At 35.7% G+C, this 24,596-nt stretch overlaps 3 protein-coding genes and 1 pseudogene across 11 annotated transcripts; 2 read left to right on the forward strand and 2 right to left on the reverse strand.

The window, feature by feature from the left end:
- Positions 1 to 843: 843 nt before the first annotated feature.
- On the reverse strand, positions 844 to 3,816 carry LOC104791428 (ERBB-3 BINDING PROTEIN 1-like; annotated as a pseudogene). The gene is made up of 9 exons (XR_015559568.1): positions 3,648 to 3,816; positions 3,323 to 3,407; positions 3,047 to 3,184; positions 2,798 to 2,951; positions 2,135 to 2,351; positions 1,899 to 2,049; positions 1,721 to 1,812; positions 1,464 to 1,634; positions 844 to 1,296 (listed from the first exon to the last, which is right to left on the reverse strand). The product of XR_015559568.1 is annotated as an ERBB-3 BINDING PROTEIN 1-like (transcript).
- Positions 3,817 to 4,051: 235 nt separating this feature from the next.
- LOC104699075 (phosphoinositide phosphatase SAC8-like) lies at positions 4,052 to 9,125 on the forward strand. Of its 7 annotated transcripts, none has more exons than XM_087453303.1 (19): positions 4,052 to 4,370; positions 4,521 to 4,595; positions 4,693 to 4,820; positions 4,950 to 5,041; positions 5,135 to 5,192; positions 5,311 to 5,408; positions 5,615 to 5,694; positions 5,777 to 5,883; positions 6,196 to 6,282; positions 6,363 to 6,440; positions 6,607 to 6,671; positions 6,847 to 6,945; positions 7,096 to 7,195; positions 7,613 to 7,721; positions 7,830 to 7,902; positions 8,225 to 8,318; positions 8,427 to 8,510; positions 8,708 to 8,780; positions 8,861 to 9,125. In XM_087453303.1, the coding sequence occupies exons 1-19, from the start codon at positions 4,214 to 4,216 to the stop codon at positions 8,986 to 8,988; spliced, it is 1,785 nt and encodes a 594-aa protein (XP_087309429.1). In that variant the 5' UTR covers positions 4,052 to 4,213; the 3' UTR covers positions 8,989 to 9,125. The 7 variants fall into 7 exon arrangements, 5 of the variants coding, with proteins under 5 accessions (XP_087309429.1, XP_087309431.1, XP_087309432.1 ...); XR_015559214.1 differs by having other exon boundaries at positions 4,060 to 4,370; positions 7,110 to 7,195; XR_015559215.1 differs by having other exon boundaries at positions 4,060 to 4,370; positions 7,110 to 7,195; positions 8,714 to 8,780.
- Positions 9,126 to 9,253: 128 nt separating this feature from the next.
- LOC104791430 (acyl-coenzyme A oxidase 4, peroxisomal) lies at positions 9,254 to 13,110 on the reverse strand. Of its 2 annotated transcripts, none has more exons than XM_010517316.3 (13): positions 12,829 to 13,110; positions 12,312 to 12,428; positions 12,119 to 12,225; positions 11,953 to 12,030; positions 11,741 to 11,864; positions 11,555 to 11,628; positions 11,389 to 11,448; positions 11,167 to 11,276; positions 10,712 to 10,871; positions 10,512 to 10,588; positions 10,235 to 10,406; positions 9,666 to 9,758; positions 9,254 to 9,579 (listed from the first exon to the last, which is right to left on the reverse strand). In XM_010517316.3, the coding sequence occupies exons 1-13, from the start codon at positions 12,854 to 12,856 to the stop codon at positions 9,457 to 9,459; spliced, it is 1,323 nt and encodes a 440-aa protein (XP_010515618.2). In that variant the 5' UTR covers positions 12,857 to 13,110; the 3' UTR covers positions 9,254 to 9,456. The 2 variants fall into 2 exon arrangements, with proteins under 2 accessions (XP_010515618.2, XP_010515619.2); XM_010517317.3 differs by having other exon boundaries at positions 12,312 to 12,419; positions 12,829 to 13,063.
- A 6,615-nt stretch (positions 13,111 to 19,725) lies between these two features.
- On the forward strand, positions 19,726 to 24,078 carry LOC104791431 (calcium-dependent protein kinase 13). The gene is made up of 7 exons (XM_010517318.2): positions 19,726 to 20,754; positions 21,125 to 21,268; positions 21,405 to 21,557; positions 21,705 to 21,820; positions 21,910 to 22,077; positions 22,271 to 22,501; positions 22,990 to 24,078. The coding sequence occupies exons 1-7, from the start codon at positions 20,124 to 20,126 to the stop codon at positions 23,137 to 23,139; spliced, it is 1,593 nt and encodes a 530-aa protein (XP_010515620.2). The 5' UTR covers positions 19,726 to 20,123; the 3' UTR covers positions 23,140 to 24,078.
- The last annotated feature ends 518 nt before the right edge of the window (positions 24,079 to 24,596 follow it).

The following is a 24,596-nucleotide window of genomic DNA, read 5'->3' on the forward strand; positions in this document are numbered from 1 at the left end:
CCATATTGAAAAGTCAAAATTCAAAAACTCACTATACACTCCATCTAACTCTTGGAAAAAAAACTCGAGGTATTTTCATTAAATTTTATATTTAAAATTAACTAAAAGTTGTAAATTATATTTATCATTCCAAAAATCTTTTGTTAAATCAAAATTGGAGGAATTTCTTTACTTTTAAAAGAATGAATGCTAGAAAATAATTTAGAAAGCTGTAAAAACCATTGAGTTTAAAAGTTTATATTATGAAAACAGTTCAAACAAACAGATATATATATATAATTTAAAAGATATGAATATTCGAATAAACACAATTCTACAATGAACAGTTGCAACTTTATAAAAAAAACCCGTTATATAATGAACAATTACAACTTTTTGTAAAACACACAATTTAATTTTTTTATATATTTTTTTGGAAAATTATCCAAAAGGTACGATTGAAAAAATACAACTTTTGGTAGCATTTATTCGGATTGTTGTTATATTCATTCCAAAAGTCTTTTGTTAAATAAAAAATTAGAGTAATTTATTGACTTTTAAAAGAATGAATGCTAGAAAGTAATTTAGAAAAAATTATAAACCGCTGAAATTGAAATTTTAGTTGATTTTTTGTCATGGCAAAAAAAATAAAAACAGTTCAAACTGACAAATATATATAGATTTCAAAAGATACGAATGTTTCAATAATCACAACTATACAGTAAACAGTTGAAACTTTTCATAAATAAATATTTTAATAATCATCATGACTTTTCAAAAAATATCCAAAATTCAAAAAACACAAATGTTAGTCGTATTTTTTATGATTGTTATTATATATAGATAATGTCTTAAAAACACATTGGCTGCAAATAATTGCTCAAAATTGGAAAAATAGGTTGAACAAAATTGGGTTGAATAATATTCAACTCATTCATCTCTAAAATAGTGATTGAACAGGTTGAACATTTTGGGTGGAAAGCTGTAGGATTAGTTTACTTTTTCAACTTTTTAAGTTGAATGGACTGAATAGTTTTTTCCAACCTCTTCAACCTTTCTAATGCAAATGGTGAAATTTGGTTGAATAATTTTTTTCAACCTGTTCAATCTATTCAACCATGCAACCATTTGCACCCATTAAGTAAACTATTCGATGACATAAACTAAGTCATCACCTAGCTTCAACATGGTAAGATGCTACACCGGCTTTGACATATCCTAACGTCATATACTTGGAAGAAGGCCAGAGTTTAATCACTACTAGCCAATCTGCAGATGAAGGTACTCCAGAATCTTGCACTCGAGAATGTTCAGCTTCTGAAACCCAAACATAAAAAGAAAGTGGTACCTCAAGTTTCAAAAAAAGATTAATAGAAATAAAAAGAAATCGCCATTCAGTCTTGAGCATTACTACTTGCCTCTGTTAAAGGTTACCCTTGCATTATATACAGCAAAAGTCTGGAACTTAATTTCGAAGTTCTTACCTTTCTTATTCTTTCCACCAACCTTCTTGATACTCAAGGCTAACCAACCTTTGATCTCAGGGTCCTCAATGGTCTTTGTAGGTTGAAGCTCCTGAAGTGTACATGAAGTGATTCTATTTGATCCATTTGCTACAAGCAAAACTGTAAACTTAATCTGGGCAACAAAATCCCCTGGTAAAAAACAAAATGATAAGTACCCTGATGTCAAAATTCCGATAAAAGAGGCTATAGATTACAAAACCCTTCATCGTCCTTACCAGGCTTCTCGTAACGAACATGATATGGTTTCAAATGACCACTGTTCACACACTCCGCAAGTCCAAGACATGGCCCTTTATCCTCCAGTGACCTGTATTGATAGTACTCTCAGGTAGTGTTAGTACGTGAGAAAATATTTTTAAGAATACAAAATGCTTACAAAGGTACAAAAGACACCTTGCAGTAAATGGCTTATGGGGGAAGTTATGTTTAATTCCGCTGATTATGGCTCTGGATTGATTCATCTCCAACTGATAGTTCACAGTCTCATCTTTCTTGTCTCATCTTTCTTGTAAATAGTTGTCTGCTCCTTATCAATAAGTTCTGGCTGCAAATTAGAAGATTGTAAGAACAGTGGCGATAGATGAAGCTTCAACAATACTCATCAAAATGAGATAAACAAAAGCAATTACCTTGCCATCACCAGTGCTTGCCACAATGTCGATTGCACCAGACTTCATTCTCTTCAAATTCCACTTCTTCAACAGTTGCTTCTTGACTAGCTACACTTAGGACAACCTTGTTTCCATCTATGACATGCTGTTTCAACTGGTGGGAAAACACCCCTTCAACAATTTTGCAGTTATAAGCTGCAGCCACCTTCTGAATAGCTTCAGTTACATCGGTGTTCTGTCAGAAGAAAAACAGAATATCAATGTCAGGATTGAATGATTAAACAGGAAATTACCAACTCATAGGAAGAAATTTTGTTACAAAAAAAGTATTCTCATATCCAAGTAACTATGGATCATTTGAAAGTCAATACATAGCAATGACGGCCTTTATCCAGGAACCTCTTCCGAAAACAATTTATATAAACCAATCGGATAAGACCAAAGAGAGGCACAATTAGTCAAAGTCCCCACGCCTAATAGTCAGTCCAATAAAGCATCATACGCAAATCCAGAGTAAGAAAATCCCATCAGGGTAACTATGACAAAAAGCATCAGTTGGATAAAAATCCAATATCTGGGGTTCGCAAAACCTTGACAATCATTCAGAAAACCATACATATTGCAAGCACTACTAGCAGCCTATAATTTCAACTCTCCATGTAAAAGTAGCACCATGGTTACCTTCTTTCCAGGACGTACGAGCCTCAAAGCAACTTCAGCTGCAGTATTAGGGGCAGTAATGACATCAGCTTTACGTCCACTGACAGGCCCTTCTTGAAGCACATGTGTGTGGCCAACAAGAGCAATGAACCCATCAATATGGTAACCCATATCACTGCAATGTACAAAAGGCAAAACAACATCAGAATAAACACAGGTGAACCATACAGAAATCTCATCTAGGAAGGCTATCACAGAAAGAGAGCTTACATTTTGACCATATCACCGTCTTCCAACACAGTCTCATCACTGGCAAGCGGTGAGAAATGACCAACAGTGTTGGTCAAAGAAATGCATGTAGGGAAAGCAACACCTCGCTCAAGCTTCTTGTAAATGCGCGCTGTTTGCCTGTTATTCAGCAACAGAAGAAAGAATAAACACATAAATATCTAAAAGCAATTACGAAGCCGCAATGTACATCAAGAACATAAGACCAGAACCAAAGACAAAAACCAAATTGAATAGAGAGTAATAAAGAACCCTCACTCTTTGATAAAAGCATCTCCTTTCTCGCAGATATCAACAATCTTAGCTTTTGGTTTGCATTCCGCTAAAACAACCTGCAACGCTTCTGCAAAGTGAAAACAATAATGATAGGTTAAGGATCCCGGTTGCAGTCATGAGGAGGAAGCTGAGAACTAAAAGAAGGAGAGCTCTCCAATGGGGAAAGAAGAGCAGAGCAAGAACGAGAACCTCTTCCTAATTAGGGTTCTTAGCAAATAAATAATCAAAAACAAACTTCTAAAACGAGAAAACCCTAAATGGACATTAAAAATCAAAGGAAGAAAAGGAGTAAGAGAGAGAGGGCTACCGTTAACGATTTGCCCGGCCCTCTTGTACTTGGTGACGACTTCAGGAGATGTAAGACTCAGCTCCTTCTCCTCTCCCTCATCGTCCGAACTCATCTCTTCGAATCCAAGAAAAGGGGAAGCAAACATATTTAGGGTTTAAGGAGGAGCGATTTTGGAAAATGGTGGAGAAGTACTGGTTGTGTCGGGTGAGTAAAAGATTGGGTTTCTTCTCCAGAAATCTAAACCGAACCGAACCAAAACGCTTACACCTAATTAAACCAAAAAATCTGAAGCGAACCGGATATGGACATAAATACATAATCACTACTGAGACCTAGAGTCACACCACCACCTTCATTAAAGCAGTAGGACCGTTTTTAATATGAGGCCCAAAAAAAGCCCATGAATACACCAAACACGTGGCAAGCAGTCAACTATGAAGAAGAAAAAAAAAAAGAACAATCATTGAATTTTCGATCTTTTATTCTCTCCTGATCCCGTTTTGATTGAACATAATACTCTTAACAAACATCATCATCTTCCTTCAATTGTATTCCTATTTTTGAAAATCCCAGTGTTTGCGTTAATGGAGATCGCTCCATCTTCGAGTAGATTCAAGCTTAACGATCAATTTAAGCTTCTTGAGTTTCCTGATAAGTACGTCGTCACACCAGTCGATTCGCCTCATGAAGGCGGCGGCTTCTCCGTTAATCGGCGTGATGGCAATATCAAACCTCTTGATGGTAATCATCATCACTCTCTCCGTTTCATGTTTTGAAATCTATAGAAGATATGAAGCAAGACGAATCTGTTGATTCGATTTCTCGTTAGATTTAGTGTTTTATGCTGTTGAAGTGTATTTGATGTTCATTGCTGTTTCTTCCCTACTGCAGAAGACGCATCTTCTGAGAATCCTACTAAATTCTCTACTATCTATGGCGTAGGAGGAACTATTAGGCTCTTAGCAGGTGAATTTGGTTTCTGCTCAAAAGGAACTACTGTACTACTGTGTTTGGCTCCGATTTGAGATTCTCATATGCTGGTTTAAACTTCAATGATGTATAGGAACATACTTGCTCGTTATAACGTCTCGGGAGAAAGCTGGGAGTTTCCTTGGTTTTCCGATTTTTAGAGTTACCGGTATGAAATTCCTACCTTGCAATGAGGCTTTCAGGTTTGCTACTGCTCAAGAAGTAAGGTTTGCTCTTTTTAAGTTTAATTGATATACGAATTTTTTGGGGGTTTTTAAATGTTTGGAGTTTATGAATGAGTTAAGTTTTCTAAAGAACGTGGTCACTTCTCTGAAATGGTGGCTTGTGCAGAAAAAGGATGAAGCATATTTTAGGACTCTGTTACAAGCACTTGAGGCAACCCCTGGATTGTATTTTTCATATGAGACAGATTTAACATTGAAGTAAGTTTTCACTATCTGATGATCTTGATTAAAGAGTGTCACGGAGTTCCGTGGCTTAATATATATATTCGTTACATTGCTCCAATGTTGCAGCTTGCAAAGAAGGTGCAAGCTAGCTGAAGGTTGGAATTGTAAGCCCATATGGAAGCAGGTTTGATTTTCATCTGCTTCTATCTTTACAAAATGGATCTTCTTGGATCTTACATTTGTTGTTTACTTTTAGTTCGTCGAGTTAGAAAGTTAGCTGAAGGTTTACCTGCGCTTGTCAGGCTGACCCTCGATTTGTTTGGAACTGGCGTCTTTTGGAGGAATTAATCGAATGCAAAGTAAGAGTTATGGTTTTAATCATCAAATCTTCTCATTCCATGCCAAATTTTACTGATCTAACCTTCTTTTATTGTGGCAGCTGGAGGGTTTTATTCATTTGTTTTACTTCAAGGGAATATCCTTTTTGTTTTATCTTCTGTTTCGCATCTTCTTGGACTTTCTATATTTTTAATGCTGTGTCTTTCAAATATGATTTTAATAGATGATTCTCCAATACGTGTTGTTTAACATTAACTAATGGTTAAGCTACCAAGTTGCTGAGCTAAAGCTCAAGAATTCTCCTGCTGTGATATCGCTAATTTCCAGGCGCTGTACACGGCGTCTAGGTAGGGTTTAACTTGTAGTTCTGCTGGAAAATTCAGTTGAATGCATGTTTGTTTGACAGTGATTCTGAAATTGGCATCCCAGGTACACGTATGTGGAGAAGAGGAGCCAATCTGGAGGGGGACACGGCTAATTTTGTCGAAACTGAACAAATAGTGGAGATTAATGGTTTCAAGTTCTCAGTATTGCAGGTATACTGTTGTTAAGAGCTCATTTTTTGCAGTGTCCTGTTAAAATGATGTATTATTTCATTTGCATAATCTGTAGAATCACATTCATTGATCCATGTGAGATTTTTTTCAAGCATTTCGGCTGAATGGTTTACTGTTTGAAGTTTTCTTTGATATAGTTTGATTTACTCGAAATTCCCTATTTCATTATTTATTGCTTCATCTCTCCACTTGAACATGTAGGGCACCTGGCTTTTATTCTTCTCTGTTTTGATTTTGTAAGCTTCCCTTTCATTTCTTGCCGACTGTAACTGTCTCGCTTTCACTTACTAGGTTCGAGGTTCAATCCCACTTCTTTGGGAGCAGATCGTTGATTTGAGCTATAAGCCACAGCTTAAGATAAATAAGCATGAAGAGACGGTAACTTTTTAAGATCTTGTGACCAGATTAGTTATACTCTGTCCAACCCTCAAATTTAATTACTTTACTTCTACCTCCAGCCAAAAGTCGTGCAGCGCCATTTCCATGATCTTTGCCAAAGATATGGAGACGTTATTGCAGTTGACCTAACAGATCAGGTTGATTTCTTTTCTCCTCATTCCAGATAACAAAAGTAAATGGTAAAAAACATATGTGCACTTTGACAATGTGAAAATTAGGACATTTGGCTTCAACTCTAGTGTGGTTGCTGCTATGCAAATTTTCACTTGCTTACTTATAATGTATGATATTGGACTGCATTAGCATGGAGCTGAAGGTGAATTAAGCAAGGCATATGCCACCGAAATGGAGAAGCTTCAAACTGTGAGGTAAAACATTATATCCATATAACGCATTTACCTTCTATCCTTTATGTATTAGGTTTTTTTTTGGGATTATCTCTCAGCTTTGACTGTGAAAATTTTCTTTTACCTTAAGTTTTCTTAGATCATACACGTCAAGTGGATTAAGAGATATTGTTAGTAATGAGATTGTTGGACGCAGATATGTCTCCTTTGACTTCCATCAGGTCTGTGGAACTACAAACTTCGACAACTTGGGAGTACTGTATGAACAGATTGGGGATGCATTTGAAAAGCAAGGGTAAGCAGAAAAACTATGGTTTTTTTTCTGCTCATTTCAGCTAAGTTAATATGGTTAGCAGTCAGATGTTATTTGTTTGGCTCAAGTTAGCTTGCTGCTAGCTGTGTACTGAGCGTTTTATTTCAGCTGCAACTAATCCAATCTGAGCAGATATTTCCTTGTAGACGCAGACGAGAACATCCTAGAAGAGCAGAAAGGAGTGATCAGATCTAATTGCATTGACTGTCTTGACCGCACAAATGTTACCCAGGTTTGTTGAATTATTATTCTTACTCTTGGTTTTCCATTTCCAGTAGCCATCTTGATTGGTACGGTATGTTCTATATATAAACTCATGGGTGATATTGGGTGGGGCGTGTAAAGAACGGTTGGTAAACCCTCTTTTGTGTCATCTGAGATTTTGGGAACTTGGCTATGCATTTAAACTATTTTTTTTGGGGGAAAAATCACTGTTTTCATATATGTTAAATTGGCGTAATATCATCTCTGGTTGCACCTAACGGCTTAAAAAAAATACTTGTTGTAAAGCTTTTTAAAAGGTCGAAATTGAAACCTTGTACCTAAGATGCAAACACTACCATTGAACAGCTAGTAATTACATTCTAAACCTTTCTAATTGAGCTGCTTCTGATTGCTTTCTTTCCTTTTTGTTGCATCATATGAAAAGAGTTACATGGCCCAAAAAATTCTGAATCTACAACTTCAAAGGATCGGGGTGTTTGATTCCACAGATTGTGTGTCTTTGTTCGAAGATGATTACACAAAGTTCAGAACAAGTAAGTGGTTGTCATCATTTTCAAAAAATTCAGTGCAGTGTCCAGCTTTAAAGCTGTAGATATCTTCTCTCTTCATCAAAACCTTTAATCCTTTTGCTTTTCTCATAGTTTGGGCTGAGCAAGGGGACGAGATTAGCTTGCAATACGCCGGGACATATGCTCTTAAGGGTGACCTCGTCAGGTGAGACATAGTCTGCTTGTGTTCCTTTGAAAGACCATATTGATTTTAGTTGGCTAACAATTCATGTGATAGTGACGATGTCTTTTTAAGTTAACAGTTTAAGCTTTTATCTTAACCATGCATCAACACTGTCAGAATTTTCCATGATGTTATCTCAATACGTTATTACAAGATTGATAACCTGTACTAGCAATCTTGAGTTTACTGTTTACTTTGGGTGTAGTTTCTCTAAAAATGCTTTAGGACTTGGGCTGAAATTACTTATTTAGAATGACCATGTAAATGATAATAGTAATATACGCTATGGGGTGTTTTGGTGAAGGTACGGGAAACAGACTATGGCTGGAGCAATCAAAGATGGCATCAGTGCGATGTCGAGATATTATCTGAATAACTTCCAGGATGGTGTAAGGCAGGCAAGTTTTTTCTACACTTATAAATGAAGCAGCAAATTAGAAGTGAGGTAAAAGATGATAAACTGAAGGTAGAGAAAACAAAAACTGATAGAGATTTTTATTTTCCAGGATGCTTTGGATCTCATAAGTGGTCGATACACAGTGGGCACAAACAGCCCTTCACAACTTCAGCCCATTGGAGCACAACCGTCTGTATGTTCCTCCGTACCACAATCTTGAACATATTAAACAAAATTTCACCTGTTAATTAGTTGGCCTTTGCATTTGGCACTTAAATGAATCTAGTATCATATGTAAACGCAAACATAGAAATTGCATTTGAAACGATCGAGACCTCAATCCAACAAACAGAAGAAGCTGACTAGATCTTGTTTGTTTTTTGGAAAAAGAAACAGTTTCTGCCAGTGGCATCCGCATTGTTGATAGGTGGTGTTACAGTGACATCTTTCTCAATTCATCAAGGTAAAGAAAGGCTTTTGATTCATAGTATTATAGATTATAGGATTGAGTTGTGATATTGACATGTTGGCTGATAAAAACAGCGGGAAGAAACACGCAGCAGTATCTGGCGACAGCATTGTGGGCTGGAGTGACTGCAGGAGTTGTGGCAATGATCAAGGCCAATGGAAGGCACTTGTGTTCAAGGCCTCGTCTCTGCCACCTAATTTGATTTCCATATGAACTGAGATGATTTGTGTCTCACATTCTTCTCAAAACACACGCACACATTACCTCTTATGCTTTCTCCTGTATTTCTTGTTGAACTTCCGTACAAGAATCTTAGAAGTAGAAGGCTATTTCACTGAACTGTTTTTTTATTTATCGTTATTATTGATCTTATGCTTATCATAATCAAATCTCCTAGAACAAAATTTAGGTCAATATATAAAACCGCCTCACCCAAACACGATATCTGATCCAGTGTCAAAATAAAATAAAAAAGAAGCACAACGATTTTATTGACATTTCAACAAAAATTATTTAAGATGTCTTTGATAAAACATTAACCAAGATATAATTTCCAATTGCGCACGACCCTAAGCTTTGAGGTCAGATTATTTGGCACACTACTGAATGCCCACGTTACATAAACAGAAGTAACCAACAGACAACAACAAATACTGCACAACCTTTTAGCTTAAAGACGGCTTCGGGTAGCTGGTTTGAAACTCGCAATCCCAGTTACTTCCCTTCCCGTGACTAAGGTGTTTATATCGTAAGTCCCTTCGTACGTAAAAATGGGTTCAAGGTCACAGAAAGCCTGCAAAAGTTTTACATTTTAGCATTTAACTATGATCTTTCTTCAATAATAGCCAACCGTCGAGACAAATATGAAAATAAGCTCACCTTTGCCACCAGAAAATCTGATAAAATTCCATTCCCACCAAGTAATGCCCGACCGAGTGACGCAGTTTCCCTCGCTTTCGATGAAATCCATGCCTAGGTTATGCAAATGAATAAAAGATATTATTCGATACACAGCTAAGTTTAATTCCGACACTACAATTCATAAGAAAGTTTATCTCGTCTCAGCTCGTGAACATAGACCTTCCTACATTTGGGTAGAATAGACCCTCATACGATTATGGATACAGGAACATTAGCAGATGTGACAGGCCTCTATTCACAATATTGCTACACTCACATTAGTTGTACTTTCCCTAACCTCTATACACTGATACGTTTATTCTCTTGTTACTACACATTCTCTTCAAGCAAACAAGTGATGCATCTCAAGCTAATATGACAGGTCTCCTACCAAATGGTTCATAACTATGAGTTCCTATTGTTGTTTAAACCATCTTACTACGGCGAGTGTATCGACTATGTAATTAGACACCATGATTCTCTATGTCGAATAATCAGCAAAAAGAAACTCATATGAAAGCAAAAAAAAGGATTTGCTGTTACTATACCTTTCCTAGACTGGCTTGACCTGGAGTCATCTGACCTGACTCATATAGCTTGCAGAGGCGCCAACCCATTAGAAACATTGCTTGAACATTACCTAACATCTCAACAAGCTTCTGTTGGTTTAACTGGAAAGCAGCCAATGGTGCTCCAAACTGTTTCCTCTCTTTCAGATACCTTGAAACAATACACATTATATGAGTATTGTACTATACATAATGAAATGAAATAATGAATGCTCATACTACGATTGCTGAGATCTGGCTGTTTCCCCGAGAATACCTGTGACACATATCGTAGATTCCCATTGATATGCCGATTGGTTGCCAGGCCACCATTACACGTGAGACAGCCAGGACCTACTCAAGTAAAGTGTAGACAAACAGTTAAACATAACAAAGAAAAGAGGAAGATGTGACGTTTTGCTGTGATAAAGTATTCAAGAGCATTTTTTGGATCATGTGAAATTATCACAACAGTACCTTGCTGGTGTCCTGGAAAGAATTTACCCCAGGTAACCGATCCTCATCAGGAACAAAGACATTCTGTAGTAGAATATCTCCATTTTGAACAATACGTAAACCTATTTTATTTGGGATCTTGGTAGCCGTTAAGCCAGGCGCATCTTTCTTGACTATGAATCTGCAAGAGGGTTGCGGGTAAATTTCTAATGCAGAAAATTTAGTCTATCTAAATCGAATGATGTGTATTTGGAATAAACACTTAAGTCCAGTATGTTCTTGATGACAGTCCATACAAATAAATTTGTTCAGTACATTCAATTGTAGTCGTAGAGCAATCTATTTTAGCATTCTTTTGAAAAATGGAATTTTAAATCTACCATAATCTGAAATCAAGATCCACCTCATCACCTTCAGTTTCTGAGAAACTACCTCTACATCTAAGAGATCTGAGAAAGCCAAAAAAATTCACATACCCATTGACTTGGTTGGTTGTCGTATTCCTAGCAAAGATGATCAACACATCTGCAAAAGTGCTGTTTCCGATCCAACGCTTTTGACCATTAATTATCCAACCTCCTTCAACCTGATGAAGTAGACAGTTGAAAAAGGTCAAAACAATGAAACATTCCGACAATTGCAGAAGTCTAGCAGGAAAGGTTACAAGCAATTAAATAAAAGAGAGAAGGTAGCACCACCTTTTTGGCAGTTGTTATTAGACCACTTGCATCGCTTCCATTTTCGGGCTCTGTCAAAGCCTTTATACAAGTCCAACATATGTAATGAAATTAACACCATGTTTACATTACAAAAAAACTTATCCAAGGGATGCAAATCCTCTAAGTCCAAGATCCATGTACTCACCCAACAAGCCACAGAAGTCAATTGAGCCATAGCAGGCAAATGCTCCTGCTTCTGTGCTTCTGATCCACAAAGTGCTATTCTTGAAAAAAAATCAGAAGAAATTAAGCTCATGCAAATCCTAGTATGGACTTAATCAAAACAACTGATTATTAAAGAAGCCAAGAAAGAAATATTAGGAGATCTTACCAATAGTGAGCATACCCAAAGAAGCATGCACCAATATGAAAGTCCCACAACTTGCATCGACTCTAGCTATTTCCGCTGTGGCAATTGCGTTAGCAGTTATGGAGAGGCCAGGACATCCATAACCCTAAGAAGTCAAAACCAAATCAATATTCTGAAGTTTCCATTCAAATAATAACCAAACAAAAAACACAGAGCCTATCATTGAAAATTACCTTGATCGAGCCACCAGCTACACGCAAAGCCCCAAGCTTTGGAATGATCTGGAATGGAAACCCTGCCTTCTCCCAGTACTGAGAAGAAAAAAATCAAAGGAAGAACAATGATGTAACGCTACTATACAATCAAAGTTGCAACATCTAGACACATGAAGATAGACACCTCAGCCATTATAGGGGCAACTTCTTTCTCCATGCACTCCCTCACTCTCTTCCGGACGGCCTGTTCCTCAGGAGTCAATAGATCGTTGAAATGATAATAGTCCGAAGCTGCAGCAGCAGCAGTATCCACAGATTAAGCATAAGTACAATAAATCATTTATAGGAAGAAGAAGAAGTGATGAAATAATCCTCACTGCACGGTGGAAATGTTGAGGCTGGTGTTGCTTGAGGAAATGCTTTAGATATCTCCATAGCTGGCAAATCAAAATATGAACTCCTCACCTTCTTCTCAGTATTATTCTCTGCAAGACCTGAAAATTTTCAATTCATAATTAACAATTCTCTCAACTCTCAGAAACCTAAAATTCATTCCTAATTTCGCTGCTATACAAGTTTCAGCAATCATGATCCTCTTTCATTATCTACAAACGAAACAGACTCTGTAATTACGAATTTTGAAATCGCAAAATCTCCGTAAAAATTCACAATCCTCGTCAAAATTATGCCAGACTAACACTCGAAACACAATCTAATTGACATACCCAACGATCTCACCTGTTCGATCGAGATGATCGGCTCATAATAAACCATTCAAGAGCAACAACAACAACAAAAAATTACAAAATTCAGGTGCACCAAACAAAAGAGAAGAAGGTGGACGAAACATGCAAAACGAGAAAAATGGAAGATGCAAAGGGGACGAAAACGAACCTTGATCAGCAGATTTGAGAACAGTCATGGTTGAAGAAGAAGAAGAAGAAGAAGAAGATACAAAAAAGTCTACGGCTTCGTGAAGAACGAAGGTGACGAATGTGTAAAATTGCGGAAGGAGATGATGAAATAAATGGATAATAGTGATTGATGACTAATCAGGATCAGGATAATAGCTCTGACTCGACCCGAACCGGTTATTTTTTAAAAATATATTTATTTTTAAAGACAAGATATGTTTCCTTTTTCTCAATGTTCAACAAAGCTGTTTACCCGATCGTCTAGATGCTAGGCACTCAGCCGACGCTTAAACGACTGTATAAACCGCTTAAAATTACATAAATTTTATTTAATATTTTTTTATTTTTAAATTACATATATTTAAATTATTATATTTTATATATATATACGTAATTATAAATATTTATATGTTGTTAATATAACCTAAATAAATATATTTTCTTACTTTTGTTTATAATTTATATTTTTTTGTTTTTATAATATATATTTTGATATAATTTTTTATATATAATGTTTTATGTTGTAAACGCCTAAACTACCTAAAAATTGTCTAGGCTCCGACTAAGCGTTCTATGCGCTAGGCGCTAAGTTACTGCCTAAATACCGTTTAGCGATTTCTTGAACACTGCTTCTTGTTGAAAAAAGGTATTTTTCTAATTTTTTTTTTTTGCATAAAAGTTATCAACTTATCCTGATTTCCAAAATTTGTAAGTTACCTATTGGACCCGTTTTTTTTGTTTTTTTTTTTCTATCATAAGGGACAATACTACTAATTATGAAAAAAAGACTGGTGATGGAAATGTTAGGAATTTTTTTAGGTATAGAAGAAATTGAAAACGATATTTAACAATTTCGAGAAAAGATATGTCGTTTACGTTACAATATTGTTTGTATTGAACGACAGCAAGATGAAACATACATCGTTGCTATTCGTTTGTCGTTGTCGCATGAATTATATATGGAAGCTTTTGATATACCAACTCATTTGCGTAAGAGAAATTTATAAAAGTTTATTTTTATAAGCATTTTTACGGTGTAAAGAATGGTTCTAAATCCGCCAGATTTGTATGCATGAAACTTTGGTTTTCGATAATCGAATTATGTTGCCGTAATTTTTTACTGTTTTATGTAATTAATTTCTACAGAGTAATGGAATGAAGACTCTAATGTTTTAAGTCCTAACCACGATCAACCAATGAGGCGAATGAGATAACGCATGCAACAACAATTACAAAAAAAATATATACAGTTGTATGATAGTTGTGTAAAATAGCGAATAATTAACAATTGTATTATTTTACGAATGTACGAAGAGAAGAAAAAGAAAAAAAAGACAAGATAACAAATTTTTATTAAAAAAAATATAAACTTCAGTTTTGTAGTAGCCGCATACACTACCATACGCTTCGCCTATGGATGCTATTCTCAAGTGCATCAACAGGATCATCCGAAACAAGACATCATTCCCACATATCCTAAAACCCTTCAATGACTAGTCATATCATCAAGCCATAAACTCTCTGGTTCTTCCTTGACTATATCTTGACTTTGATTTCGTCTAGTGATTATAACTTTGACTTCGACTTCGTCGTTTCACTTTCCACAAGTTACACTAGTAGGGCTTTAGGCATTTGGGTCATATTTCTCCCTTTTGCTTATTTCTAACTAGGTTCTTTTCTAACATCTAGAATGAATTTTATTTGGTATCAGCAATGATTACTTCTCTTCCCACCGTTCAATTCAATAGAAAACAAATTATTCCAAAAAAAAAAAAAAAGCATTTCTTTTCTTCTCTTTCTTTGTCTTGTTATGAACTTATTATCGACCGTGTCAATGCCTTTATGTATCATATGTATAAAATATTTAAAATAGTTACTTCAACAAGAAATATAATCAAAAACTATGAAGTTCATGTGATAATAATAGAATCCAGACTAGCTAGATAGTTTTGACATGCATAATTGGTCTGTGAGGTGCACTATTGTATTTGCATGGAGGGACTTGAAAGGTGGTGGTGTTTTTAAAAAGACTTTGGACCCAAACATTTATGTATGCTATAGCCTAAATGCAATATGCTACGAAAATGTTAGTAATTGATGTTGCTCGAGGTGACTTGCAATCATTTATATTGTTCTAGCATACTTTTCATTTAATTAATAATTTTAGCTCGTACTGAAGAAAAAAAAACCATCAATACAAATTCAACTTTATTGCCAAGCCAATGGGGGACACATGAAAAGAATAAATTTAGAAAATGCTATACGAGAATGAGTGCATTTGAAACCTTGTTTTTGTAGCATACTCGAGTTTTTATGTGTATATATGGCCCATCATGCTATGCTTTTTCTTTCGCTTATACCATAGACTTCGCGACAATTGAGGAAAAGACAAGCCCAACACATTTTACTTTAACAATAACTAATCAAACCTCTACTTCTTTTTTTTTTCTTCTTTTAAATGTATGTTTATGATATTGTAGTTTTTTGCCCGATAAATTCAACAACCTTGTCTTAATGTCTCGATAAATCTTGCCTTTTAAGTTCTTTGACTACTAATTTCTTTTAGAGCTGTAATGATTCTCATTGACCAATTATGTCTGTATTTTCCTAATTATAAAAAGACAATATGATGGAAAGTTTCGTGGTTGATAATTTATGGAAGCGGTCAAGCAATGAATATCGATACATTTACGAGGATTTGAAGTGTTTTTATGACTTTATGATATGCTGATATCGATTTAATGGCGGAATAGGCCGCAGTGTGGTAAATGGCAGTACGTGAGCAGATTCTTAGATTAATGCAGCCAAAAACATATTGAAAGCACCATCTCTTATTTCAGATCAAGATTAACAAATTCAAGAAGACAATAAAGTTAGACAGTGATTATAATTTTATTTTTTGTATTGGTTATCAAGAAAATAGAAACTAACCAATATCCGGAAAAAGTATAAAAAGGTTGAACAAAATCAATCAATAGTAAATGTGTTGGGGTGTGATATTTTCAAACGAGAAAAAAATGGAAGATGACCGTTGGAAACTGATCTCGCAAAACATCTCTTATCTTCAGTCATGGTACGTATAAGATTATAAGTCTTTGGTGCTTTGTATGAACGCATTTCAGAGACTAGGTAGATGAGATAAGTAGATATGTTGCAGTTTGTGTGGATGCACCTCCGCATCTTGAGATTTGGTTGGTTAAAATTAGGTCAAACGTGTACGCATATTTACCACACACAAAAAATTGTGAAGGCATCCATTGTGCGTCAGATGTAAATGTCCATTTTTAACATTTCCAAACATTTTTGTGACTCACGCTCCACCAAATAAGATGTGTGGCGGTTGCAACAAGCTCTACGTATCTTGGTGGGTTTGGTAGGTTTCCAACTATGGTAAGTAGACACTGGTTTTGCTCTCTGACGCAACTATTGTTACGATTTTCACCCATTGAATATAAGGGTATACATTATTTAGGGTTGGGTATAAAAAAGTATGCACGTCTCTCATCCTGATTACGTTTATGCTAATCAAAATGCTTTTCACCGCGTTTTGGACATTGTTTTATTGGCTTGGTACGCGAGTCTTTGGGTTGTCCTATTTAGCCCGTCTCCGTCTGTGTTACATAAATATTTACTGTTCATACTATTGGATTACCATGATTCGATTCGGACCCCCCTGGTTATATTATATCTTATATATGATACATTGATACATACTATTTATAAATTAAAGAAATCATTGAAATGGAGCATGTGTATTGTATACTTGGAAACAGAACATGCATGCGGGCATTGTACGAATCTTTTATTGCAACGCACCCATATGGGATATATATAGCCAGATATATGTGTACGGGACAAAAAGCCTCACTGGTCTCTAAATTTTGAAAACTATGATCATGTTTAGTTATTCGATACAAACCCCTATCGAATTGAAGAATGAAGTGATATTCCGCATTGATAGATAGTTTTGGACATGTATCTAAACCACCATAATAATTAAAATGTAGACGAGTCTGATATGAAACATGATACTATCTTTGCTATATGTCGATGTTGAAAGATCTATATCACATTATTGAGATTTGTGGATCTCCCATAGAGTAAGTAATGAAAATGTTTCAACTTAGATATATGAAAATGTATATATATCATACTAATGCAAATGATTGCTGACATTGACCACACGATCGTTCAAAAACATCACAAATTTTGCAATCCCCTCCTAGTCCTAGGCTCCTACCACTTTCGCTGGCTTATTGCCTATCTTTCTGAATCGACCAGGTCATATTCGTACATTTGATTATTTGATAAAACTGAATGCTGGGATCATAGCGGGGAAACTTTTTAATCTATTTTGAGATTTACTAAATAAACTAAAAAAATTAATTTTTATTATTTTGTCGAAGACAATATCAAATATATATATATATATATATATATATATATATATATATTAAAACATGAATATACTATGAATAAATTATCCTTAAAAACCTAAAAAATGTCATTATAGATACAAAAAAAAAGACAGCACATGACCTATATATCCAAATCTTGAATGGTAGCTAGCATTTTCAGGATTTATTTTTTGTAATCATTGGCTTATTTTCTTAACAACATCATTTTGTATTGTCTTTCAAAATTAGCACATTTTTTTAGTCATAGTTTTAGTTGCTCATGTGGAGTTTTAGACTTTAGGAAGTATCATAAAATTCGAGAAGTTGTGAGCCACTTTTTAAGATTATGACAATTAAAGGAGAAAAAATAAAAAATTTGTGCTTAGAATGAAAGCAATCAAAAATGTATTGGACACCGGTGAAATGTAGTTACGATGGTAAAATAGTGTTCAAATCAGAACTAATTAAGATCCAAAGAATCAAGAAAAGAGAGCAAGTAACTGAAACCTGAACCAATCAAGAAATGATTTATGGTTCAATATGGTTATGGTAACGATATGAAAATGAAAAAAGCATGAACAATAGTTCGAAGTTTACATATCTTACATGATCGGTGATATGTCTATATTTTGTCTCTCCTTAGCATATATTTATCATGCATTTAGCTAGGATAACTGATTGTTTTGCATCATTTTCTAGTCTTTTCTATACACTTTGCATGTCTAGGTAGTTATTGCATCATCCTTGCATACATTGTGCATTTCGGAGTATTTAAGGTATCTAGGAGATGTCAGGAACACATCTTTCGAGTCGCCAACACCATCGCCGTTCGAGTCGACTTCACTCGAGCCACCTAGGTCGAGCCATGATGACATTGCATTCCACTCGACGCGCACGGACTCGATCGCACATGTCAGGAAGAAAGACGTTTGGTCTCACACGCTTCAGGAAATTCCCAAACCGACTCCTTACCTTGTCGTTTTAAGTTTTAGGGCTTTCCATGTTGGACTACTATATATACATTTTGTTAAGTCTTTGCTGAGACATCTCATCTTTTATCTCGTTTTGTTTTTAAGGTTCTACCTAGCCACCTAAAACGTTTGGAAACCTTGTATCCAAATATCTTTTAATCTGTTTAGTTTTTGCATTTGATTTCTTCTACAAAGTTCTTCATCTCATTCTTATCTATCTTATTATGCTTTGTTCAATGTTTTCTAGATTTGTATATTTGGTGATGATTTCCGGATCTGAGTAGTGTGGTAGTTCTTTAGGATGGGATAGACAAGGTGGAGGATCTTAGGATGTAGGATGTTTAAGCTTTGATTTGTATGATTCCCTTCTGGACTAGTGTTAGAATTACTAGTTTCTCTCTGATCAATTGGAACTAGGTTCGAGACATTTCCACACCCAAAAGGTGTTTGATGAAATGTCTGACCAACTAGTGTCAGAGACTTACGTTCCTATCCTAAGAGATTAGTTGTCTAGGATGTTTGTTGACGTGAATGTACTTGTTTGTCATGCCTGCTTGACCATGTTTCTCTAGCGAGAGCTAGGTTTGGAAGTGGTTGAGTTTAAGTAGTTTCTGTCAAGAGACTGGATTAGCTAAGTCGTGACGTTCATTGTTTAGGGATAGTTTGCTTGTGGCATGTTAAACACTCTATAGACTAGGATATTCCACCGACATCAATTACTCTCATCCTTAGGACTTCTTTCTTTCTGAGTTTTATTGCATTCCTGAGATTGTTTCGTTTGTTCATGCTTAGAATCGTTTTCGGTTTCACTTATTCTTGTTCGCTTCTTGTCATACATTTTCGTTTCTAGTTCTGTGATTCATTTTCGTTTTGCATTCTGATCACTCTAGAATTGTTAGATAAAAACACTATTTTTGAATTAGCTTAATTTGTGATATTTTGATTGCATCTCAATTGTTAGTAAAGTTTCCCAACTGGATTGACATCTTAAGTATTACAACTGCATAAAATTAATTGAACCTGCTAAGATAAACAGAAATCCTAGTATCAATCGGATAAGTGAGTTTTTTTATGAACATAAGTAACGATTTACACATGTTTTTGATAGACTAATTGTTCCGCGATTACAACACAACAATGCGAAACTGACATGCACCACATTGAATACAGCTACTAATATCAGAATCAACAACAAAAAGTTACTTTTATCGGAAAAATATGTATATCTTCAATCTAAAGACATCTCTCGAGATTTTCCTAAGAGAATTTGTTGCAGGTATGATATTCTCTCTAAAACACTTCAAATGATCCGTCATATCGAATTTTCATATATATATATATATATATATATATCTCTTTTTAATGTAATATTATGTCAATATATATATATATATTTAGGTTTGTCGACATGCATGTTTACATTACAGAATAAAATAATTTATAAGAAATAATAAAATGTTAAAAATCAAAACCCCCTCCTATACATTAAAAAGTGTTGGTTTACCAAACAAGTAAAGACCATTTTTCAAAAAGAAAAAGAAAGTAAGGAGACCAAATTATGATTGAGTTTTACAAATTTATATATATCTCGCCTTGAAAAATATCAAAAAAAAAAAAAAAAAAAAAACTCAAAAGAGACCTCTCTCTTCTCTTTCTTTCTCTAGCTCTCATCTTCACCGTACGCGTCTTCGATCTATCTCTCTCTCTCTCTCTCTAGAGCTACTTACTAGAGACCATTGTTAACGATTCCTTCCAAAGCGTAGAATGTGGAACCCTAGATTGCTCAATTCCAGCTAGAGAGATCTCTATCTATCTACTTCTCTTTCTTTCTTTTAGCTCTATTTCACTTTCTACTTTTTTTTTTAAGCTCTCTCTCTCTCTCTCTCTCTCTCTCTGAGAACACAGTCATGGGGAACTGTTGCAGATCTCCCGCTGCAGTAGCTAGAGAAGACGTCAAATCCAACTATTCCGGCCACGATCACGGCCGCAAAGACGCTGGCGGCGGTAAAAAATCATCATCCGCGCCGATTCGAGTTCTCAGCGATGTTCCCAAGGAGAATATCGAGGACCGCTACTTGCTAGACCGAGAGCTAGGTCGCGGCGAGTTCGGTGTCACTTACCTCTGTATCGAGAGGTCCTCGCGCGACCTGCTCGCTTGCAAGTCGATCTCCAAGAGGAAGCTCAGGACTGCTGTTGATATCGAGGATGTTAAGAGAGAAGTGGCGATTATGAAACATTTGCCTAAGAGTTCGAGTATTGTTACTTTGAAAGAAGCTTGTGAGGATGATAATGCTGTGCATTTGGTTATGGAGCTTTGTGAAGGTGGTGAGCTTTTCGATCGGATTGTTGCCAGAGGGCATTATACGGAGCGTGCTGCCGCGGGTGTTACTAAGACGATTGTTGAGGTTGTGCAGCTTTGTCATAAGCATGGTGTCATTCATAGAGATTTGAAGCCTGAGAATTTTTTGTTCGCTAACAAGAAGGAGAACTCGCCCTTGAAAGCTATTGATTTTGGATTGTCCATTTTCTTCAAGCAAGGTGCGTTGAATCCTTCTTTTGAATGTCAATTGATGGTCTGAGTAGAAACGTTAGAGTTCAAACTAGTTCTTTGGTGAGTTTTTGCATTAGATCTAAAGTTTTTGGAGCTTTAATGTGGGCATTTCGTATATAAGAATGCTATATTTAGGAGGTTGGTTCTTGTCTTAGGGTCACTATGTCCACATATGAAGGATTCACATTTCTTCAATCCTCTAGCTTTTGGACTACAAGCTTTTAAACTGATTATCAGAGGGGAGCTTCATGTTTTTGTAGGCTCCATGTTTCTTGATTGATACCGTAGATGCACCGTGGCCAGTTTATTTGTTGTTGATGCTATTTTTTTTTTTTAATAATGCTTACACATTTTCAGGTGAGAAGTTCTCCGAGATTGTTGGGAGTCCGTATTACATGGCACCTGAGGTGCTGAAGCGGAACTATGGACCCGAAATAGATATTTGGAGTGCTGGTGTTATTCTTTATATTCTGTTGTGTGGAGTTCCCCCATTCTGGGCAGGTCTGTTTTCGCCTTCCTCTCTTTTTCATTCTCTCGATGTCATCTGCCAGAGCATTTGCTTAATGATTCTTATAATACCTCTTTTAGCATGTTGGTATGCTGTTGTTTCAGCCAATTTTTTCTCTTTCAAATACAGAGTCAGAACAGGGAGTTGCTCAGGCTATTCTGCGCGGGGTAATTGATTTTAAGAGGGAACCGTGGCCAAACATTTCTGAGACCGCTAAGAATCTAGTCAGACAAATGTTGGAGCCTGATCCAAAGCGCCGGCTGACTGCAAAGCAAGTGCTTGGTACATAGAATCTACTTTTCCCCTCTGCTCTTTCTTTCTGCATCTGTTATTATTTCTTTGCCCAATCACTTCACTGATCTGAAAATACTAAATTTTTTTTTTAATGCTTATTACTCCTTACCTTTGTTATCGTTTCTCATTTTCTAGAGCACCCATGGATTCAGAACGCAAAGAAAGCTCCCAATGTTCCTCTTGGAGATGTTGTGAAGTCGAGGTTGAAGCAATTTTCAGTGATGAACAGATTCAAGAGAAAAGCTTTGAGGGTTTGTGATTCACATAAACTTTCATTGTTAATTATTTTCATGAGTCACCTTTTAGACCAAAGTGATCTTACTAATATTATTCTAACCAGGTGATTGCCGAATTTTTATCTACCGAGGAAGTAGAAGACATCAAAGTAATGTTCAACAAGATAGATACTGATAATGATGGTATAGTTTCCATTGAGGAGTTGAAAGCCGGGCTTCGCGATTTTAATACACAGCTAGCAGAATCAGAAGTTCAGATGCTTATTGAAGCGGTGCAAATATCTTTCCCTTCTACATCACCGTACTTTAATTACTCATTGCTTGACTGAAGAAGTAGAGTCAAACTTCTTTGCATGATATTGTCATTCAAATTCCGCTTCATTTTTCAGTGATCTTTGTTGTAACACATTCAATATCCAAGTTCACTAAAATATGGTATTTGTAATTCAAATTTGTGTAAAACAGGTGGATACTAAAGGGAAAGGAACTCTAGACTATGGGGAATTTGTTGCAGTTTCTCTCCACCTGCAAAAGGTAGCAAACGATGAGCATCTCCGCAAAGCCTTCTCGTACTTTGACAAGGATGGAAGCGGGTACATATTGCCTCAAGAGCTTTGTGACGCCTTAAAGGAAGATGGAGGAGATGACTGTGTGGATGTCGCCAATGATATATTCCAAGAAGTTGACACAGACAAGGTAAGTGTCCAATCTTCTTTCTATGGTATGATCTCATGTTTAAAATAGCTTTCTTTTGCAAGACGGTTAGGAAACCAAAGTTTTAAGGGAAGTCCTAAAAAGGCACAAAAGACAGGAGATGTGACTTTAAATCTTCTTTTTTGCTCTATTTGTTTGATTATCAAACAATTTGAATTTTCAGTCTTACACTGTTACACATATAGACATAGGTAATGGAAACATGCTTTGCAAAAAGTTCTTAAAGCCTGCGAGGACAAAACATGTAGCTTTAAACACTTTTTCTGTCTTCTTTTTATTTTTGGCCTTTGTCTGTTGTGTAAAGGGTCCCCATAAACTAAAGCAAAACTGATTTCTATGTTGTAGTAGTGGAAATGCCATGGGTAGAGAGAGTTAACTTACTATGTCATTAAAAAACAGAACCTTAGAGACTATAGTTACTGTAAAAGGTGTTTCTTCTGGTTATGCCTGACATGGATTTTTGACATTAGGATGGGCGAATAAGCTACGAAGAGTTTGCAGCAATGATGAAAACAGGAACGGATTGGAGAAAGGCGTCACGTCATTACTCGAGAGGTAGATTCAATAGCCTAAGCATCAAGCTAATGAAAGACGGATCTTTGAACCTAGGCAATGAATAGCGAAACAATGTGAAGAAGCCGCATTAGGGTTTTTAGAGTCTGTCTCGCACCTCACGTCCTCGTTCACGTTCAAGTATTAAGCCAAGAGAAGGTAAATCATGGAAATTCAGATTTCAATCTTTTTGTACATCTTTCGTTATTAACCTTTCTATTTTTGGTGATTATGCTATTTTGTGTCCTTCTTTTATTGGTTTGTGGGCTGAGTCGTGTTTGTTTAGTTTGTTGTGGTAGAAAAGGCAAAGAGACATGAGAATCAATGTTTGATGTGTAGAAAAAAAAAAAATCAAAGACCTTTTTGGTAATGATGTTGTAATATTCTTTTATCTTCCTTAACCTCTTCAATGATATGAGTCATTCACATCCCTCTCCTCTGCTCAAAGGTAATTCAAACTACTCTATTGTATATGCTTTGAAGACGTAATTACGATACGTAACCATGATTGTTTTACTTATATTAGAGATTAAACCTATAATTAGAGTCGAGATTGTGAGGTGCGAGACAAGTCACATTCCAAAAATCTCAAGCCTTATTTTTTATAGAGATTATCGATATATATATCATGTGGCAGGTATCAATAAACACGAAAGCTACCTAGTACCTGCTTTCCCCATCTCAGCTATGAGCGTCAACATCAGTGAAGCCATCCCTGCATTATTGACCTGAAAGCAAATCACTCGAGGTTCTACAGAATCTTACCCAACTTTCATAAGCCTTTCTTTATTGGAGATCAATCACTCATGTATTAGGAACAAATTAACCAAAAAAGTCACTTCACTTCCTTATTTTAGAAGTTAACAGTAACGTCCTAGTGCAAATCACCAGTTTTGAGCTTTAAGGATGCTAAAACTTAAAACCTATTTCAGAATAAGTAAACAGATAAAGGATTGTACTAATGGTACCAAGATATATCGAAGCTTTCCAAATTTGGTTTTCACAAATTTGTAATATTAGCAGAATTAGACACATGGAGCCGATGTAAAGGACAAGGTTTTGATTAGAAAGGCCTAGTCTACAACTGCAAGTCCTTTTTAATCAGCTCTAGGGGTCAAAACTACCCTTCGCTACCTACAGTAATTGTCTGCAGATCTTCAGTTCAATCCCTCTGTTTGCTCCAGAAACTTGACTATAACCTATAAAGAATATAAAATGAGAACCCATATCACTGTTATTGGATCAGATATCTGCATTGCATTTTGGAATTCAATTTATAGTGTTGTCTCTCAAGTCTCAACGATTGCATATTTTAATTGATATATTTTATTTTATAGTTAAAATTAAATTTCGGAATAACATAGTTAAATTTTACAGTTATATAGGGCATTTCCACTTGAAGTTACTAATTAAAAGAGTTGCTGATAAAAAATAGTATAATAATAAGAAAGAAAGGAAAAAAAAGAGAATCGTTTTCTAGATTGGTTGAATAATAAATGTTGCTCAAAGTAGACAGGTGTAATCT

This window comes from Camelina sativa, chromosome 6 (assembly GCF_030686135.1).
Source record: "Camelina sativa cultivar CO46 ecotype springtype chromosome 6, ASM3068613v1".
Lineage (NCBI taxonomy): Eukaryota > Viridiplantae > Streptophyta > Magnoliopsida > Brassicales > Brassicaceae > Camelina > Camelina sativa.

Coding starts and splice junctions, on each gene's coding strand:
- LOC104699075 (XM_087453303.1), top strand. CDS start 4,214: ATGGAGATCGCTCCATCTTCGAGTAGATTCAAGCTTAACGATCAATTT. Junction 5,042..5,134: donor GAGACAGATTTAACATTGAA/GTAAGTTTTCAC, acceptor CCAATGTTGCAG/CTTGCAAAGAAGGTGCAAGC. Junction 8,781..8,860: donor ATCTTTCTCAATTCATCAAG/GTAAAGAAAGGC, acceptor TGATAAAAACAG/CGGGAAGAAACACGCAGCAG.
- LOC104791430 (XM_010517316.3), bottom strand. CDS start 12,856: ATGACTGTTCTCAAATCTGCTGATCAAG. Junction 11,277..11,388: donor TAATAACAACTGCCAAAAAG/GTGGTGCTACCT, acceptor CTACTTCATCAG/GTTGAAGGAGGTTGGATAAT. Junction 10,407..10,511: donor ATCTACGATATGTGTCACAG/GTATTCTCGGGG, acceptor TATTGTTTCAAG/GTATCTGAAAGAGAGGAAAC.
- LOC104791431 (XM_010517318.2), top strand. CDS start 20,124: ATGGGGAACTGTTGCAGATCTCCCGCTGCAGTAGCTAGAGAAGACGTC. Junction 21,558..21,704: donor GACTGCAAAGCAAGTGCTTG/GTACATAGAATC, acceptor CTCATTTTCTAG/AGCACCCATGGATTCAGAAC. Junction 22,078..22,270: donor TTCAGATGCTTATTGAAGCG/GTGCAAATATCT, acceptor TGTGTAAAACAG/GTGGATACTAAAGGGAAAGG.